The sequence below is a fragment of the Cervus elaphus genome, chromosome 1 (assembly GCF_910594005.1).
Source record: "Cervus elaphus chromosome 1, mCerEla1.1, whole genome shotgun sequence".
Taxonomy (NCBI): domain Eukaryota; kingdom Metazoa; phylum Chordata; class Mammalia; order Artiodactyla; family Cervidae; genus Cervus; species Cervus elaphus.
The window spans coordinates 68,344,629-68,362,389 of NC_057815.1; the positions used below are offsets into that span (position 1 = coordinate 68,344,629).

The 17,761-nt window shown below is 42.7% G+C and overlaps 1 protein-coding gene across 4 annotated transcripts in view; it reads left to right on the top strand.

Annotated features, from left to right (window-relative positions):
* LOC122697029 (spidroin-2-like) overlaps positions 1-13,924 on the top strand; it is a 34,735-nt gene extending 20,811 nt beyond the window's left edge. For 2 of the 4 annotated variants that reach the window (XR_006341986.1, XM_043907378.1), the window contains exon 3: positions 10,941-13,924. Coding sequence is in view for 3 of the 4 variants with exons in the window: in XM_043907378.1 (XP_043763313.1) it covers positions 10,941-10,964 (24 nt within the window). In the remaining variant the exon portion in view is untranslated. Of the gene's footprint in view, positions 1-8,074; positions 8,403-10,940 lie in introns of those variants that run through there. The other 2 variants (XM_043907369.1, XM_043907361.1) reach the window with 2 other exon arrangements.
* The last annotated feature ends 3,837 nt before the right edge of the window (positions 13,925-17,761 follow it).

The window sequence follows — 17,761 nt, forward strand, 5'->3', positions numbered from 1 at the left end:
CCTGCAGAGGTAACTGCTGCCCGGGGCTGATGTTGAGCTCGGGTAGAGACACAGCTCCATCTTTGGCTTTGAGCTGACCCTGGAAAATAGGATGGTGCCCTCATAGGGCAACTAATAGATACAGTCAAGTTGTTTTAAAGTTGGCTGCTTCATTTACTCTGCCACCAACAAGGTGTGACCAGGACTGGCATGAGCCAGCACTTGAGACCAGACTTGAAATGCTTGCCAATAAGATGGGTGAAAAGTATCATTGCCTTGTTTTAATTTGCATTTCCCTTTTTTATGGGTTTTTTTCCCCAGTTTTACTGAGATATAGCTGAAATATGACACTGTGTACGGTATTTAATGTGATGATGTAGCAACTGTATATATTGCAAAATGATTACCATAGTAAGATCAGTCACATAGTTACGTTGTGTGTGTGTGTGAACTTCTAGGACTTACTCTCTTAGCAACTTTCAAGTATGTGATACAGAATTGTTAACTATAGTTATCACTCTGTACATTACATCCCCAGCACTTCTTTATCTTCTGACCAGAAGTTTGTACCCTCTGACCAACCTCTCCTCGATTCCCCCCTCCCCCTAGCTTCTGGCAACCACCTTTCTGTGAGTTTGGACTTTTGTTTTTGTTTTTTAGATTTCACATATAAGTAAGATCCCCCTGGGGAAGGGCATGGCAACTCACTCCAGTATTCTTGCCTGGAGAATCCCCTTGGACAGAGGAGCCTGGTGGGCTACAGTCCATGGGGTTGCAAAGAGTCCAACATGACTGAGTGACTAAACTAAGTAAGATCACACAGTATTGATCTTTCTCTGTTTGGCTTATTTCACTTAGCATAATGCACACAAAGTTCATTTATTTTGTCACAAATGGCAGAATTTCCTTCTTTTTATGATGAAATATATGTATACATATAACAAGCAAATTTGGCCTTAGAGTACAGAATGAAGCAGGGCAAAGGCTAATAGAGTTTTGCCAAGAGAATGCACTGGTAATAGCAAACACCTTCTTCCAATAACACAAGAGAAGACTCTACACATGGACATCACCAGATGGTCAACACTGAAATCAGATTGACTACATTCTTTGCAGCCAAGGACGGAGAAGCTCTATACAGTCAGCAAAAACAAGACTGGGAGCTGACTGTGGCTCGGATCATGAACTCCTTATTGCCAAATTCAAACTTAAATTGAAGAAAGTAGGCAAAACCACTAGACCATTCAGGTATGACCTAAATCAAATCCCTTATCACTATACAGTGGAAATGAGAAATAGATTTAAAGGACTAGATCTGATAGAGTGCCTGATGAACTATGGATGGAGGTTCATGACATTGTATAGGAGACAGGGATCAAGACCATCCCCATGGAAAAGAAATGCAAAAAGGCAAAATGGTTGTCTGAGGAGGCCTTACAAATAGCTGTGAAAAGAGAAGCGAAAAGCAAAGGAGAAAGGGAAAGATATTCCCATTTGAATGCAGAGTTCCAAAGAATAGCCAGGAGAGATAGGAAAGCCTTCCTCAGCAATCAATGCAAAGAAATAGAGGAAAACAATGAATGGGAAAGACTAGAGATCTCTTCAAGAATTAGAGATACCCAGGGAACATTTCGTGCAAAGATGGGTTTGATAAAGGACAGAAATGGTATGGACCTAACAGAAGCAGAAGATATTAAGAAGAGGTGGCAAGAATACACAGAAGAACTGTACAAAAAAGATCTTCATGCCCCAGTTAATCACGATGGTGTGATCACTCACCTAGAGCCAGACATCCTGGAATGTGAAGTCAAGTGGGCCTTAGAAAGCATCACTACGAACAAAGCTAGTGGAGGTGATGGAATTCCAGTTGAGCTATTTCAAATCCTGAAGATGACGCTGTGAAAGTGCTGCACTCAATATGCCAGCAAATGTGGAAAACATAGCAGTGACCACATGACTGGAAAAGGTCAGTTTTCATTCCAGTCCCAAAGAAAGGCAATCCCAAAGAATGCTCAAACTACCGCACAATTGCACTCATCTCACATGCTAGTAAAGTAATACTCAAAATTCTTCAAGCCAGGCTTCAGCAATACATGAACCGTGAACTTCCAGATGTTCAAGTTGGTTTTAGAAAAGGCAGAGGAACCAGAGATCAAATTGCCAACATCCGCTGGATCATCAGAAAAGCAAGAGAGTTCCAGAAAAACATCTATTTCGGCTTTCTTGACTATGCTAAAACCTTTGACTGTGTGGATCACAATAAACTGTGGAAAATTCTGAAAGAGATGGGAATAGCAGACCATCTGACCTTCCTCTTGAGAAACCTATATGCAGGTCAGGAAGCAACAGTTAGAACTGGACATGGAACAACAGACTGGTTCCAAATAGGAAAAGGTGAACATCAAGGCTGTATATTGTCACCCTGATTATTTAACTTATATGCAGAGTACATCATGAGAAATGCTGGGCTGGAAGAAGCACAAGCTGGAATCAAGATTGCCGGGAGAGATATCAATAACATCAGATATGCAGATGACACCACCCTTATGGAAGAAAGTGAAGAGGAACTAAAAAGCCACTTGATGAAATTGAAAGAGGAGAGTGAAAAAGTTGGCTTAAAGCTCAACATTCAGAAAACTAAGATCATGGCATCTGGTCCCATCACTTCATGGCAAATAGATGGGGAAACAGTGAAAGCAGTGTCAGACTTTATTTTTTGAGGCTCCAAAATCACTGCAGATGGTGATTGCAGCCATGAAATTAAAAGACGCTTACTCCTTGGAAGGAAAGTTATGACCAACCTAGATAGCATATTAAAAAGCAGAGACATTATTTTGCCAACAAAGGTCCATCTCGCCAAGGCTATGGTTTTTCCAGTGGTCATATATGGATGTGAGAGTTGGACTGTGAAGAAAGATGAGCACCGAAAAATTGATGCTTTTGAACTATGGTATTGGAGAAGACTCTTGAGAGTCCCTTGGACTGCAGAGAGATCCAACCAGTCCATCCTAAAGGATGGAACATCCTGGATGTTCATTGGAAGGACTGATGCTGAAGCTGAAACTCCAATACTTTGGCCACCTCATGCGAAGAGTTGACTCATTGGAAAAGACCCTGATGCTGAGAGGGATTGGGGGCAGGAGGAGAAGGGGATGACAGAGGATGAGATGGCTGGATGGCATCACAGACTTGATGGACATGAGTTTGAGTAAACTCCGGGAGTTGGTGATGGACAGGGAGGCCTGGTGTGCTGCGATTCATGGGGTTGCAAAGAGTCGGACACGACTGAGCCACTGAACTGAACTGAACTGAATGCATATCTTCTTTATCTATTCATCCATCGATAGACATTTAGGTTATTTCCTTGTCTTAGCTGTTGTTAATAAGGCTGCAATGAACATGGGCTTACAGATATTTCTTTGAGAGAGTGTTTTCATTTCCTTCAGATTTATCCCCAAAAGTGGATTGCTGAATCATATGGTAGTTCTATTTTTAAGTATTTGAGGAACCTCCATACTGTTTTCCAGAATGACTGTACCAATTTACATTCCCACCAGCTTTGCACAAAAGTTCCCTTTTTCCACATCCTCTCTAACACTCATTATTTATTGTCTTTTTGGTGATAACCATTTTGACCAGGTGTGAGGTGATATCTCATTGTGGTTTTGATTTGCATTTCCCTGATGATTAGTGATGTTGAACATCTTTTCATTGATCTATTTGCCATTTGTATATAATTTTTTAGAGAAATATTAATACCAAGACTGAATATCTTCAGGTGCTAGCTTTTATTTTTTGTGAAAATTTTAATTGATATACATTATATAGCATTCAAAAAGGAGTAGTCAGTGAAAAGCCAGCCTCCTCCTCATGTCTGAAGCCCAGCTCTGCAGCCTTATTTTCTGGAATTCCTCCCAGAGATATTCATTTCACATATAAGCACTCACACATACAACCTTTCCTTTTAGTTTTTGCATTCTGCACTTCTGAACATTTTCCACATTCTTCTGCACTTCTGTCTCTCTTTTTTGGGAAAGTGGTTCCTTCAACTATACATAGAGCCATGTTATTCTTGTTCATGACGGCATTATATCCTCTCTGATGGATATATTACAACTTGTTTAAACAGCTCGCTAGTGTTTGACAATTAGGTAGCTCCCAACCTTTTCCTACAATGACTTTCTTGTGCATACGTAATTTCTCACATAGGAGAGAAATTGATTTGCCGAATTCATAGGTTGGTGCAAATGTAATCGCTATTTTTACATTGTTGAAATTTGCTGTTCGATATTGGAATACATTCTTAAATAAATGTGGTTATTTTATACATCATTTTAATGCACATTTCTCACTTTTTGTTTTTTGCTGAAGATTTATTACTTGCTATTTATTTTGTATTTATTTTAGACTATGGAAATGATGTTATACAAAAAGCAAATTTGAGCTATTTTCTTATTTGAGTTACAACTTGCAACATCAGCAACACATTTGGTCCAGTAACTGCTAACAAACCTACAGTGCAGTGGTGGTTCAAGAAATTTTGCAAAGGAGTTGAGAGCCTTGAAGATGAGAAGTGCAGTGACTGGCCATCAGAAATTGACAATGACCAGTTGAAAGCAATCTTCGAAGCTGATTCTCTTACAACTACACAAGAAGTTGCCAAAGAACTCAACATCAACCATTCCATGGTCATTCAGCATTTGAAGCAAATTGGAAAGGTGAAAAAGCTTGATAAGTGAGCACCTCATGAGCTGACTGCAAATCAAAAAAATCATCATTTTGAAAGGCGTCTTATCTTATTATTTGTAGCAACAATGAACCATTTCTTGATCGAGTTGTTACATGCGACAAAAAGTGGATTTTATACCACAGTTGGCGACGACCAACTCAGTGGTTGGACTGAGAAGAATCTCCAAAGCGCTTCCCAAAGCCAAACTTGCACCAAAAAAAGTCATGGTCACTGTTTCGTGATCTGCTGCCAGTCTGATCCACTATAGCTTTCTGAATCCCAGCAAAACCATTAATCTGAGATGTATGCTCAGCAAATCAATGAGATGCACTGAAAACTGCCAACACCTCTAGCCAGCACTGGTCAATAGCAAGGGGCCAATTTTTCTCCAGGACAACACCCGGCTGCACGTTACACAACTAATGCTCAAAAGTTGAATGAACTGGGCTACAAAGTTTTGCTTAATCTGCCATATTCACGTGACCTCTAGCCAACTGACTAGCACTTCAGGCATCTCGACAACTTTTTGCAGGGAAAAGGCTTTCACAACCAGGAGGAGGCAGAAAATTCTTTCCAAGACTTTGTTGAATCCCAAAGCTTGGGTTTTTAACCTACAGGAGTAAACAAACATTTCTCATTGGCAAAAATGTGTTGATTGTAATGGTTCTTATTTTGATTAATAGAGATGTGCTCGAATCCAGTTGTAACAATTTAAAATTCACTACCTGAAACCACAATTACTTTTGCACCAACCTGGTATATAATTCCCTAGAAGTGGAATTGCTAGGTCAAAGGGCAGTGTATTTGATGAGTTTCAGGTTGTAACCAAGTTGCCTTCCATATCAATTTACTGTTATGCCATTTAATAGTTGTAAGGAAACTAACATATTTTAATTCAGAGATACATATAGCACAGTCATTATCTTTGATGATAAGAAACCAGCATTCAGAAAACATCCACTATATATCAGGAATCCTTTTTGATAAAAGCACTCATGACTCCTCTGAAGCAAGCGAATTTAAGATTTTTGTTTAAGGTACTGAGGGCATGGCAACCCACTCCAGTATTCTTGCCTGGAGAATCCCCATGGACAGAGGAGCCTGGTGGGCTGCAGTCCATGGGGTCGCAAAGAGTCGGACACAACTGAGCGACTAATACAAGCACAGCACCAACTAAGTAGGCAGCAGAGCCAGAAATCAAACGTGTCCAGCTCCTGCCCTGGGCCTGGACCTTGTCACTAGGCAGAAGGCTGACGCCCTGGTATGAGGAACTAGATTCCAGCATAACTTGTGATGTCACGTGACAGGTGTCTAGAGGTATGACCCAAACACTTCTGGGAACACAGGCTGAGGAGTGGGGCTGGGCTAGGGGAAAGGGCTTTGCAGAGGAAAGAGCACCAGGCAGAAACCTGTACGGGAGGTGTTTTCCGGGGAGGAGGCAGGGGCTGTAGGTCAAGGCTGTAGACTGGACCGGGAGGGGTCCTTGGTCTGATCTTTACCCTGGGACACTACTGGAATCCTCAGAAGGCCCTCATCCAGCATGGGGTACTTACCTGGGAGAAATTAAATATCAATAGTCATGAGTGGCTATTGAACCCTTGAAATGTGGCTCGTCCAAAAGGAGAAGTGCTATAATAACTAGAAAATACACATCGAATTTCAAAAACTTAATACCAAAATTTTTTTTTTAAATTATTGCTTTACAGTGCTGTGTGGGTTTCTGCTGTATAGCAAAAAATTTAAAAGTAAGATATCCCTATAATTTTTATATTAATCACATGTTGAAATGATAACATTTTGGATACATGAGGGTAAATTTTAAAATGTTAAAATTAACGTCACCTGTTCCTTTTTTCCTTGAGTAAAGTGGCTACTGGAAAATTCGCGTATCGTGTTTCTGTTGGACAGTGCTGTTCCATAACCTTCCTTTAGGCCCCTGCCTCCCTTCCCCTTAAGAAGCTGTGGGATCAGTGGTGAGGGTGGTGAGGGCTGGCCGGTTAATGTGCTCGGCCTGCCCATTAGGCTTTTTCATTTGGATTTTCCCCACATCTGGGCTTCTCAGATGTAAAGAATCCTTAGGGTAAAGGATCCGCCTGCAATGCAGAAGACCACAGGAGACACGGGTTCTTTCCCAGGGTCCAGAAGATTCCCCCTAGAAGAGGAAATGGCAATCCGCTCCAGGATTCTTACTCGGAATTTCATGGACAGAGGAGCCTGGCGAGCTACAGTCCGCGGGGCCGCAGATAGTAGGACAAGCCTGAGGGACTAAGCATCTCTGCGTTCCACATCTGGGCGGCGGCTGGGTTACCCGTGACCGGCCGGGCTCACTGTGCTCTGCCGCCCTCTAGCGGCTCCTTTCCAAGCTGTTCTGCTCTTCAGCGCCATCACTTCGAAATACTGTGCTGGATTTGGTATCCTGAAACACTTTGTGGTCCCAAAACATTTATTTCACTCACCTACCACCCTGTTTTGATCTTAGTTAATTCAGTCTTTTCACAGAAGTAATTTAAGAACTATTCTGAGCCCTTGTTGTTTAGTCGCTCAGTTGTGTCCGACTCTTTGTGACCCCATGGACCGTAGTCCCCCAGGCTCCTCTGTCCACGGAATTTCTCAGGCAAGAATACTGGAGTGGGCTGCCACTTCCTTCTCCAGGGGATCTTCCCAACCCAGGGATTGAACCCACATCTCCTGCATTGGCAGGCAGGTTCTTTACTGTCTGAGCCACCAGGAAAGCCCATTCTGGTCCCTAGTTACTGTCTTCTCAATAGTTCTAGGGTTTCCCTAGTGACTCAGACAGTAAAGAATTTGACTGCAATTTGGGAGACCTGGGTTTGATCCCTGGGTTGGGAAGATTCCCTGGAGGAAGGTATTCCTGAAGGAATACGCACTGCAGTATTCTTGCCTGGAGAATCCCCATGGACAGAGGAGCCTGGCGGGCTACAGTCCATAGGATCGCAAGGACTGTCTAAGTACAGCACACACAATAGGTCTCAATGTAACTAAAGCGGAGGTATCATCAGCTTCTCTTCACTTCTCCAGTTGCGGCTTCTTTTTTTATTTCCTTTTAATTGGAGGCTAATTACTTTACAATATTGTGGTGGCTTTTGCCATTCATTCACATGAATCAGCCACGGGTGTACATGTGTTCCCCATCCTGACCCTCCCTCCCACCTCCCTCCCCATCCCATCCTCAAGGTCACCCCAGTGCACCAGCCCTGAGCATCCTGTCTCATGCATCGAACCTGGACATATGATAATATACATGTTTCAATGCTATTCTCTCAAATCATCCCACCCTTGGCTTCTCCCACAGAGTACAAAAGTCTGTTCTTTACGTCTGTGTCTCTTTTGCTGTCTTGCATATAGGGTCATCATTATATGTTGGGAGCCGCCGGGTGTGCCCAAACCGTGACAAGGTCACGGGATGAGAGAGGAACCTGCAAGGCAGCTCTTCCTCACACGGGGCTGCCCCGGGGGGCCCAATATGTCCCCTCGGGAGCCACCGGGACGAGAAAGGAATCTGCAAGACAGCTCTTCCCCTCAAGGTTGTGCCGGGGGCCCGGTATGTCCCTTTCCTCCTCTGTCTTACTGTTGTTGGGCTTTCTATTAATTTTTGGAAATATAATATATAGTAATAAGGCCTCGCTGGAAAAGTCCAAGCCTTTTTGGAAATGCTCATGATTGCTCTGGCTCAGGACACGACCATAAACATCAAGTCAAAAAAGAAAAGGCCACAGGTATAGTTTGGCTGCTTGCTTAAAAGATTATAATGTTCTAGAATAGAAAAGAGTAGAGGCATTTAGATTTAGAAGTAGATGTACCGCTTCAGTTTACTTGCTCCTTGGTTGAGAGGGTTTTCATTATTGCTATTTCCTTGCTGCTATTTGTTCATTTGTTTCCCTTTTTTTAAACAACATGAGATTATGGGTATTTTTGTAGAGTTAGAAAATGGGGTACATAGGATTTCAATAGAAGATTTATATTAACCAGCTTCACTGCCATTATCTCACTATTAACAGAGGTGTTTTGCTGCTTTAGAGGTGTTTTTGCTGTTTAATAGTTAACCATTGTAAATTGAGATTTTGTGGTTTCAGGTAAAGAAAAATATCAAGGTTTTTCTCATGGTACTATTCTCAGAAATGTCAAACATGTTACTGTGACCATTCCCATGTATTGTTTTATTGTCCAAAGAATTTACACTGTACCTGAGATTTGTAGGACATTGTTTTTGTTAGTGGAGAAGGAAATGGCGACCCACTCCAGTACTCTTGCCTGGAAAATTCCATGGACTGAGGAGCCTTGTAGGCTACAGTCCATGGGGTCGCAAAGAGTCAGACACGACTGAGCGACTTCACTCACTCACTCACTGTTTTTGTTAGAGTGAAAATGTTAGGCCATTGAGGCAAGAAGACTATGTATGGGACATTAAAGAATAAACCCTGTAATCAGAAAGGTTCTAGATGAATGAATAGGGGGAAAACATGGGGAAAAAAATATTGACAGAAGCATGAAACAATATCTGATGTAATATGTGGTAACTTAAGGGGGAGGTAATGTTCATTCTATAAAAACTGAGCTGTCCTAAAAATAAAAAAAGCTACCTCTTCTACGCAACCTCCTGTGTGTGTCTGTCTGTCTGTCTTCTTCCTCGCCGACGCCACTCATCCCTTGGGTATTCCTGGTCCTGCTGGGGCTGGACCTCGGCAGTTACAGTCTTTCTAAATTCCATATATATGCATTAATATACTGTATTGGTATATTTTTCTTTCTGACTTACTTCACTCTGTATAATAGGCTGCAGTTTCATCCACCTCATTAGAACTGATTCAAATGCATTCTTTTTTAATGGCTGAGTAACATTCCATGGTGTATATGTACCACAGCTTTCTTATCCGTTCGTCTGCTGATGGACATCTAGGTTGCTTCTGTGTCCTGACTATTGTAAACAGTGCTGTGATGAATATTGGGGTGCACGTGTCTCTTTCAGATCTGGTTTCCTCGGTGTGTATGCCCAGCAGTGGGATTGCTGGTCATATGGCAGTTCTATTTCCAGTTTTTTAAGGAATCTCCACACTGTTCTCCATAGTGGTTGTACTAGTTTGCATTCCCACCAACAGTGTAAGAGGGTTCCCTTTTCTCCACACCCTCTCCAGCATTTATTGTTTGTAGACTTCTGGATAGCAGCCATTCTGACTGGTGTGAGATGGTACCTCATTGTGGTTTTGATTTGCATTTCTCTGATAATGAGTGATGTTGAGCATCTTTTCATGTGTTTGTTAGCCATCTGCATGTCTTCTTTGGAGAAATGTCTGTTTAGTTCTTTGCTCCATTTTTTGATCGGGTTGCTTATTTTTCTGGAATTGAGCTGCAGGAGTTGCTTGTATATTTATGAGATTAATTCTTTGTCAGTTGCTTCATTTCAGTTGTAGCTTCTTAGTGGTAGAAAATTATCAGTAATGTCTGGAAAGTGATATTGCCTAATTCTTTAAATTCCTGGATATTAATAAGTAATTTTATCTGGGGGAGATAAGGTTTTGACATTAGAAGACACTTTTTTTATTGGTAAAATGAATTAATAGTGTGGTAAATAGGTTAACCTGCATGGTGAGGATTATCAGGCAATAATGGCCTATAAAATACTTAGCATGGTGCCTGGTACATTATAAGCTCTCAATACATGTAATTATTAGTGTGTGAAATTCCTTGTTGTTTACATAAGCAGCAATCTTTGAAGAGTGTTGTGGTTAGAAGCACTTGAGGCCCTGCATGCTAAGATGCTGGTTCAGACCCTTCCTGATGAGCAAACAGGGGTAATGGAAAAGAACTATAAGTTTCAATGGGTCACTGAACTAGAAAAACACCTGGCTGGTTTGGGATCTTCCTGGAAAATCACTCATCTGAGTCAGAGCTGAGTTAAGTCAGCCAACCAGGGCGAGAAGAATGGAAGGGGATGAGGTTGTGGATCCACTCCACAGAGAACTCTGGATTTTCCAGGGTTGTGCGGAATGGAAATATATATAAGATCAACGAGAAAATGAAACAATATGTAAATGTATCTGTTCAAGAAAAACTTGTTTGTCTATCTTTAAAATGGATAATTCTGAGTTTGAATCACTGTGGCATTTATATTCCTATGGATATATTTAAAAGAATGACTAACTGCTTTATTTTCAAGAGTTTACATTATGATGATACTGGAAATCATAATCTCTCTGAATTTGTTTATACTTAGGATGAAAAGTTCTACCTGTGTTAAAGTTCTGCATAACTTGGAATGGACAAAGGAAAGCTGCATCCTTCAAACTCTTGTAGAGAGAAAGTGAGCACAAAAAAACGAAGATCAGCACTCTAGCTGTATAACTCAGCAGTGGAATTGCTGGGGTTTGGGGGCCCACAACCAACATTCCTCAGGATACCAAACTTTCCAAGGCAGCTGTGCTAATTTACATTCCCCCCATCAGCAGTGGAGACAAGTTCCACTACTCCCAATTTCTCCCCAGCTCACTGGCTTCGTGGAGGCCTGCAACATTAATGAAGCAGACATGGCCACTGTCTCTCTAGGGAAGGTCAAGGCTAAGTAGAGGTAACTTAAGAGCCTGGACCCCTTCTGGGGCTTCTGAGCCTGTGAAATCAGAGTCTGGAGAACTAGATCAAAGAGTTCTAATGATGTCTCTCTACAAAAGCCCAAAGCACTTGTCGCTGTAGAGAGGCCCCCAGCCCCCCATTGTATCCCAGTGATGGCTTCATGCCAGGCCTTGGCTCCTGCCCACTCCCTTTATCTCTGAGCTAACCAGTCACCCGTTCACATGGCCTGTCTCTGGGCAGGAAGCTAGGCATTTGATAGCACTGACTTGCTGCCATCTTGCTCCGGTCCTCCAGTCACCCTAGTGGAGTCATGGTATATTCAGACCTAATGTACGGACTCCACTAGTCAGATCCTGGGAAGCCAGCCTCTGGCCTCTTCTTGTGTGTGTGTGGAGAATGCTCACCTCCCAGTTATGTACTGTCCCATATTCTCAGCCCCTTGCACAAGGTTAACCAAAAATGCCCAGCTGGCTAGTGACCAGACAACAGGGTGGAGAGTGTCTGCGGGGAGAGCACCAGCTCCAGCCCCACCCCCCCTCCACCCCTTTACTGGGAGTTGATCAAGGCCCTGTAGTTGTCAGTTGTGGCCGCCAGAGGGCGAAGTACGCAGCACTTTGGGAGAGCCGGTTTAGGAATGATGGAATTTCCACTTTCCAAAATCAAACTAGACAAACTTACTGTCTCTGCGTACTCCAGCTGTGTTCGCCGTCCTTCATCTGAGTTTGGTAGCATCCCCTCAAGAAAGGTCTTTTTAATCTGCCTGCCTACCCCCTCCCTCCCCCTCCTAGCCCTTACTGGCCATGGGGCAGGTCGCCGTCCTCGGGCCCCACCTCCCCAGACCAGACGCTGATCTCATACGCCTGGAAGAAGCCTGATGAGTTAGGATCTCCTTGGCCTTTTTCTCTCCCTTGGCCATGTCCTTCTGCTTCCGCAGCCTGATCTCTGACACAGTTTTTCCCATATCTTTCTTTTAAGGAAGACTTCTCTGCCCCTTACATTATTATAGTCTGGTCCTTCTACTCATAGCAAATAGTGCCTGGTGTGTGTGAAAGGAATTGGTGTGTCCTGGCCTTCTGCAAAGAGCAGAGGTGTGAGCCTGCATGTTAGTGTTAGCAAGTTGACTCACCCTAACCAAAAACATTGAAGATTAGCATAAACCTAAGTGCCAAGTTGTTTATTTGCACTAAAAGCAGTGATAATCTGTCCCACTTAACGAACACTTTCCACATTCTAGGGCACTATGCTGAGTGCTTTAAAGACACCATTTATTCAATCATAGAAATCCAGGAGGTTAATGATCATTTCTTCACTTTCCAAGCGAAGAGTCTGAGACTCAGAAAGGTTAAGTGACTTGCCTGAGATCACAAAGCTTGCAAGTGGTAGCAGTGGGACATGAAACAGAACGAGCTGGCTTCATTATTTCTGCACCCTCCTGCCCCCTGACCAAGCTGTCCACTCCCTGGGGAACCCCCTGGCAGGACACCCGTGTCCTTCAATGGCGCCCATGCATTGCAGTGATCCCATCTGTGTGATACTGCAGGTGCACACCATTCATCACAGAGCATCTCACGGCCTGGAGAGAGATCTGGAAACATGTGTCCCGAATGTTTACGCTGCTTAACCAGAAGGGTGGCTTCTTCTGGTTAGTTGCTTCTCTATCTTTTCAATTTTTTATGAATGTATTTTATTTTTTTAATCAGAAGCTATTTTCATAATGTTGGGGGGGAGTCCTTCGCATTCATTCTGACTTATGTGTCTGCCTGTCTGGCAACACATAAGTGTTGAGTGTCCTGTAAACCTCACTTCAAGGCTTGGAGCTCTGTGACATCTTCTCCAACACTCTGCCCTCCTCAGTGCCCTATTGTTCCTACCTTGATACTTACGATGCTTATCACACTTATTTACTTATCTGTATCCCCAGCACCCAGCCCCAACTCTGAGCTTCTGGAGAGCAGGAGCTCTGCCAGATTCAATGTCCCCACGACCTGATATGGGCGGTGGATCCGAGTAGTAGCAACTAATGCTATTTCAGCACTTACTGAAATGGAGCAGGACCCTATGACCCTTGCCCCTCATGTCCTCAGCCTGCCTTTTGTCTGTGGAAAAACTTTAGCCAAAAAAACAAATTTAATCAGGGAAGTGAGGAAATGCTGAAACAAAGGAAAATAGTCTATCAAGACTAAATAATAATAGTTTAGCCATTAAGCATAGTCAAGGACCTTTAGTTCCTCTTCAAGGGCTATAGTTAATATTCTGAGGCTTTGAACTGTCTCACAGAGACTGAAACCCCCACCAGGTGGAAGAAGTTAGCTACATGATGACTGGACTGTAGCCCTGATATAAACTGCCACAACTGCAAGAATTGGGCTCAAAGAGATGGGAACAAGCAGATCCTGGAACTAAAGACTCACTGTACTTAAAAAAATGAAGAGGGCACCGATCAGGGCACTGCAAGACTGATTTCAAGATGACTTTTAAAGCTGACTGTGCTGTTTCTGAATGTAACTCCCTTGCTTCATCTATAAAAGTTCTTGCCCACTGATTGTCAGTGGTGGGGAGTCGGTCTTTGGATAGGAGTCTGCCCTCCCCATTGGTTGCCTGCCTCCGAAGTAAACCAAACTTTCATTTCCACCAGACTTGCCTCCACTTGGCTTTTGAGTGTCAAGCAACTAAACCCCAGCTTTCAGTAACACTATTATGTTCCACTACTATGTTTACTATGTACTAAGTATTAAATACTTTGCCTGTATTAATTCATTTAATCCCACAATCATCCTATGGGGTGGGTTAGGGATTATTGCCATCCCATTTAATTTTTGTTTTTATATTTTGGCCACTCTGTGTGGCACGTGGGATCTAAGTTCCTTGATCAGGCACTGAACCCACACTTCCTGCAGTGGAGGCACGGAGCCTTAACCACTAGACCACCAGGGAAGTCCCAGGGCCTCAGTTTATAGAAGAAAAAGGTCCTGTGGAAGAGGGCGCTGTGACAGTCTCACTTTTCTGGCTCCAGGAACAAAGCTGAATTCTGCCTGAGGGGCCTCCTCCACCCTCGCTCCAGTCCAGAGCTGATCTGGGTCAGAGTAGGACCTCAGGAATTCGCATGAAACAGTTCTGAGTTTCCCAGCATCCCAAGCAAACAGGAAAACAAGATTGGTACATAATTCCACTGTAATCTTTCATTCAGTAAGTCTGGGAAATAAGTGCCTACTCTCTGCCACTGTGCCTAATCTCATGGAAAGACAGAAGACATCATTGATTTCTGGGGTTGAAGAGATTAGGGCAGCAGTAGCCAAAGGAAGTATAAGAGTCACAAGTGAAAGCCATATATGTAACTAAATTTTCTAGTAGCCACGTGAAAAAAAAAAAAAAAAGCAAAAGAAACAGATGAACTTAATTTTAATAGCATATTTTATTTAACTCAATGGAGACCTAGGTTCAATCCCTGGGTCAGGAAGGTCCCCTGGAGAAGGGGGTATCAGTAGTGTGAGCCTTTTAGAAATGATACAAAAAAACAGTAAATTTTAAAAATTCTTGGGGACTTCCTTGGTGATCCAGTGGTAAGGATTCGGTGCTTCCACTGCTCTCGGCCCAGCTTCCATCCCTGATTGGGGAACTAAGATCCCACAAGCCACGCAGTGAGGCCAAATAAAATAAATGAAACTAAAATAAATGAAACAAATAAAATAATGAAAACTATTTCAAAATTTATCCTGTAATATTGTTCTGTTGATATTCAGAGACTCAGTTCCAGGTTCAAAGTGAGTCACTGATGAATTTTAATCAAATCATTGAAAATGCTATGGCATCATCATATTTCACTTGAAGGTGTTATTATCTAAAGTACTTGACTGGGACGTACCTGGTGATCCAGTGATTGGAAATTCGCCTGACAATGCAGGGCACATGGTTTTGGTCCCTGGCCTCAGAGGATTCCATGTGCCTTGGAGCAACTAAGCCTATTCACTGCAACTACTGAAGCCCGAGCACCTAGCCTGGGCTCTGCAACAAGAGAAGCCACAGCAACTAGAAGCCTGAGCACCACAATGAAGAGTAGCTCCTGTTCATTGCAACTAGAGAAAGCCCATGCGCAGCAGCAGAGACCCAGCGTGGCCCAAAATATATAAATAAACAAAATAGTGATGACCAAATAGAGTGGATATTATCCTTGATCAGTAATCCCTTAAGAGGTGCTCTAGTGGAGACTGATGTACCCTCTCTCTGTGAATCCAGTGTTCCCTCAGGACCAGCACAGATCCCTGGTTCTTTTATTGAACACTAGAGAAAGTTGTCAGCTTATTAAGGGGTCTTGTAGGAAAAAAATATAAGTCACTGAACACTCAGCCCAGCTAGATGCTCACCCTCAGGGAAGAGCAGGCCTTTGGGGATGCAAGACCTATGCAGCCTGGTTAAGCAGAAGGGCTCTTTAGTCCTCCGTCTCACATGCTCAGGGAACAGGGAGGCAGGCACACCCAGTTTCACTCTAAATTCTCTCTTCTTTTTTTGCCAAGCTCCTCTAGTTGGATCCACGTATGCTAAATGCTTTCTATGAGATTCCACTGTACTGGTCTTGAAGTAACTACACTGTTCTCCAAAACTGTGGGCTATATTCTTTCAACCAAGCAAGCCTCACCTTTGATTCCCAGGAATTTCAGGGCAAGACTTGTGTGGCACTCACAGACACATTGCCCTTTCTTCACAGCTCCAGGTACACTTCTGGGGCATGAACGGCCAAACTGAGTAAACCCTGTTTACATTTTGGATATTTGGGAAGAGATTAACAACTCACTCTCACAGTCCCAACATTTTATTTTTGGCTTCACTGTGAGGCATGCATTGTCTTAGTTCCCTGACCAGGGATGGAACCTGCACCCCTGCAGTGGAAGCACAGAGTCTTAACCACTGGATCAACAGGGAAGTCCCAAAGTCAGATATCTTTTTTTTTTTTTTGGCCACATGGAGCAGCTTGTGGGATCTTAGTTCCCTGACCAGCAATTGAACCTGGGCCCTTGGGAAAAAGCAGAGTCCTAACCACTGGACCACCAGGACATTCCCTACTTTTAATTGGAATTCAGTGTATTGTGACTACTATTATTTTTACAGTGTGATTTTGAGTGATATAATGTCTTCTTATAATACATAAAGAGGAAGACATCATGATAAAGGCTTCCTTCATGGGCTTTCTCCTGGGACCAGAGGACAATACCCAGGCAGGCATCCTCTTGCATCGTTGGGAAGGGGCAGGAGATGAGCTACCACGGAGACTCCAGAGGTAGTGTTTACATCAAAGAACTCTCCATGGTCTGATCCTTAGCTTTGAGTCTCTACAACTTGGTTTTGTGGGTATCCCAGTAAGATACAAGGAAATTTATATGAGCCACACTACTAAGAACTGATCTAAAACCAAAATTCATTAATTAATTTCTTTGATAATCAAACTTTGATTGACACCGGGCCTGAGTCAGGCCATATCCTAGACTCTGGATGTAATGAACAAAACAGACTTGGTCTCTGCACTTATGAAGCTTATGGTCTAGTAGGAGAAACGCATAAACAGGCCATTCCAACCCAGTGAGGTGAGTGTGCTAGTTACGGGAATAGCTAGAAAAGGCCCAATCCTAGAGGAAGTGACAGAGGGAGATGACATGGAGAAAAAGCCTGTTCCTGATTTCCTTACCTCAGTGAGGGTTGTCACTAAGCATCTAGCGTGGATGTCATTTTCAATTCTCCCCTCAACCTCAATCCATCATGAAGGTACATTAGGTCCCCAGCAAGTCTCTTTGGATCATCCACTTCTTTCCATCTTCCTTGGTCCCTCTATATAGACTCCCCCCAGAACTCTGTTAAGTCCACGATTATAGGATCAGAGCATCTCAGCATTAGAGCTGTTTCAGTGCTGGGGAAAAGCTCAGATGGCTTCTAGGACCAGACAATCAGTGAGCGAAGCTGCCAGGAATCGTGGCACATTGGAAAACTCTTTTCCATATAACGGGGAAGGAGAGTACTGCTATGAGAAAATGTGGGGCCACAATTTTGATAGATTTTTCTATATTTTTAAGAAAAATATAAAACAGTTTTATAAAGAAATTTTCTAATTTTTTAAATAGAAACAAACTTCAGATTTAAAATAAAAGTGTTCATCACAAGGAAACTTTCTGTTTTCAATTTATTTTTGTATCTATATGAGATGATGGGTGTTAGCTGAATCTTTTGTGGTAATCATTTCATGATATAAGTAAATCAAGCCATTATGTTGTGTGCCTTAAACTTATACATTGATGTATGTCAATTATTTCTCAGTAAAACTGAAAAAAAAACTGTTGGGGAGGTTTAAGGCATGAAGTGTGCTGATGTCTGAAAGTAACTTTGAAATGTATCAAAAGATGCATTGTTGGGTGGATAGAGGAAAGGATAAATATGTGATAAAGCAAATACAGAAAAAATGTTAATTGCAGGACCTAAGGGATG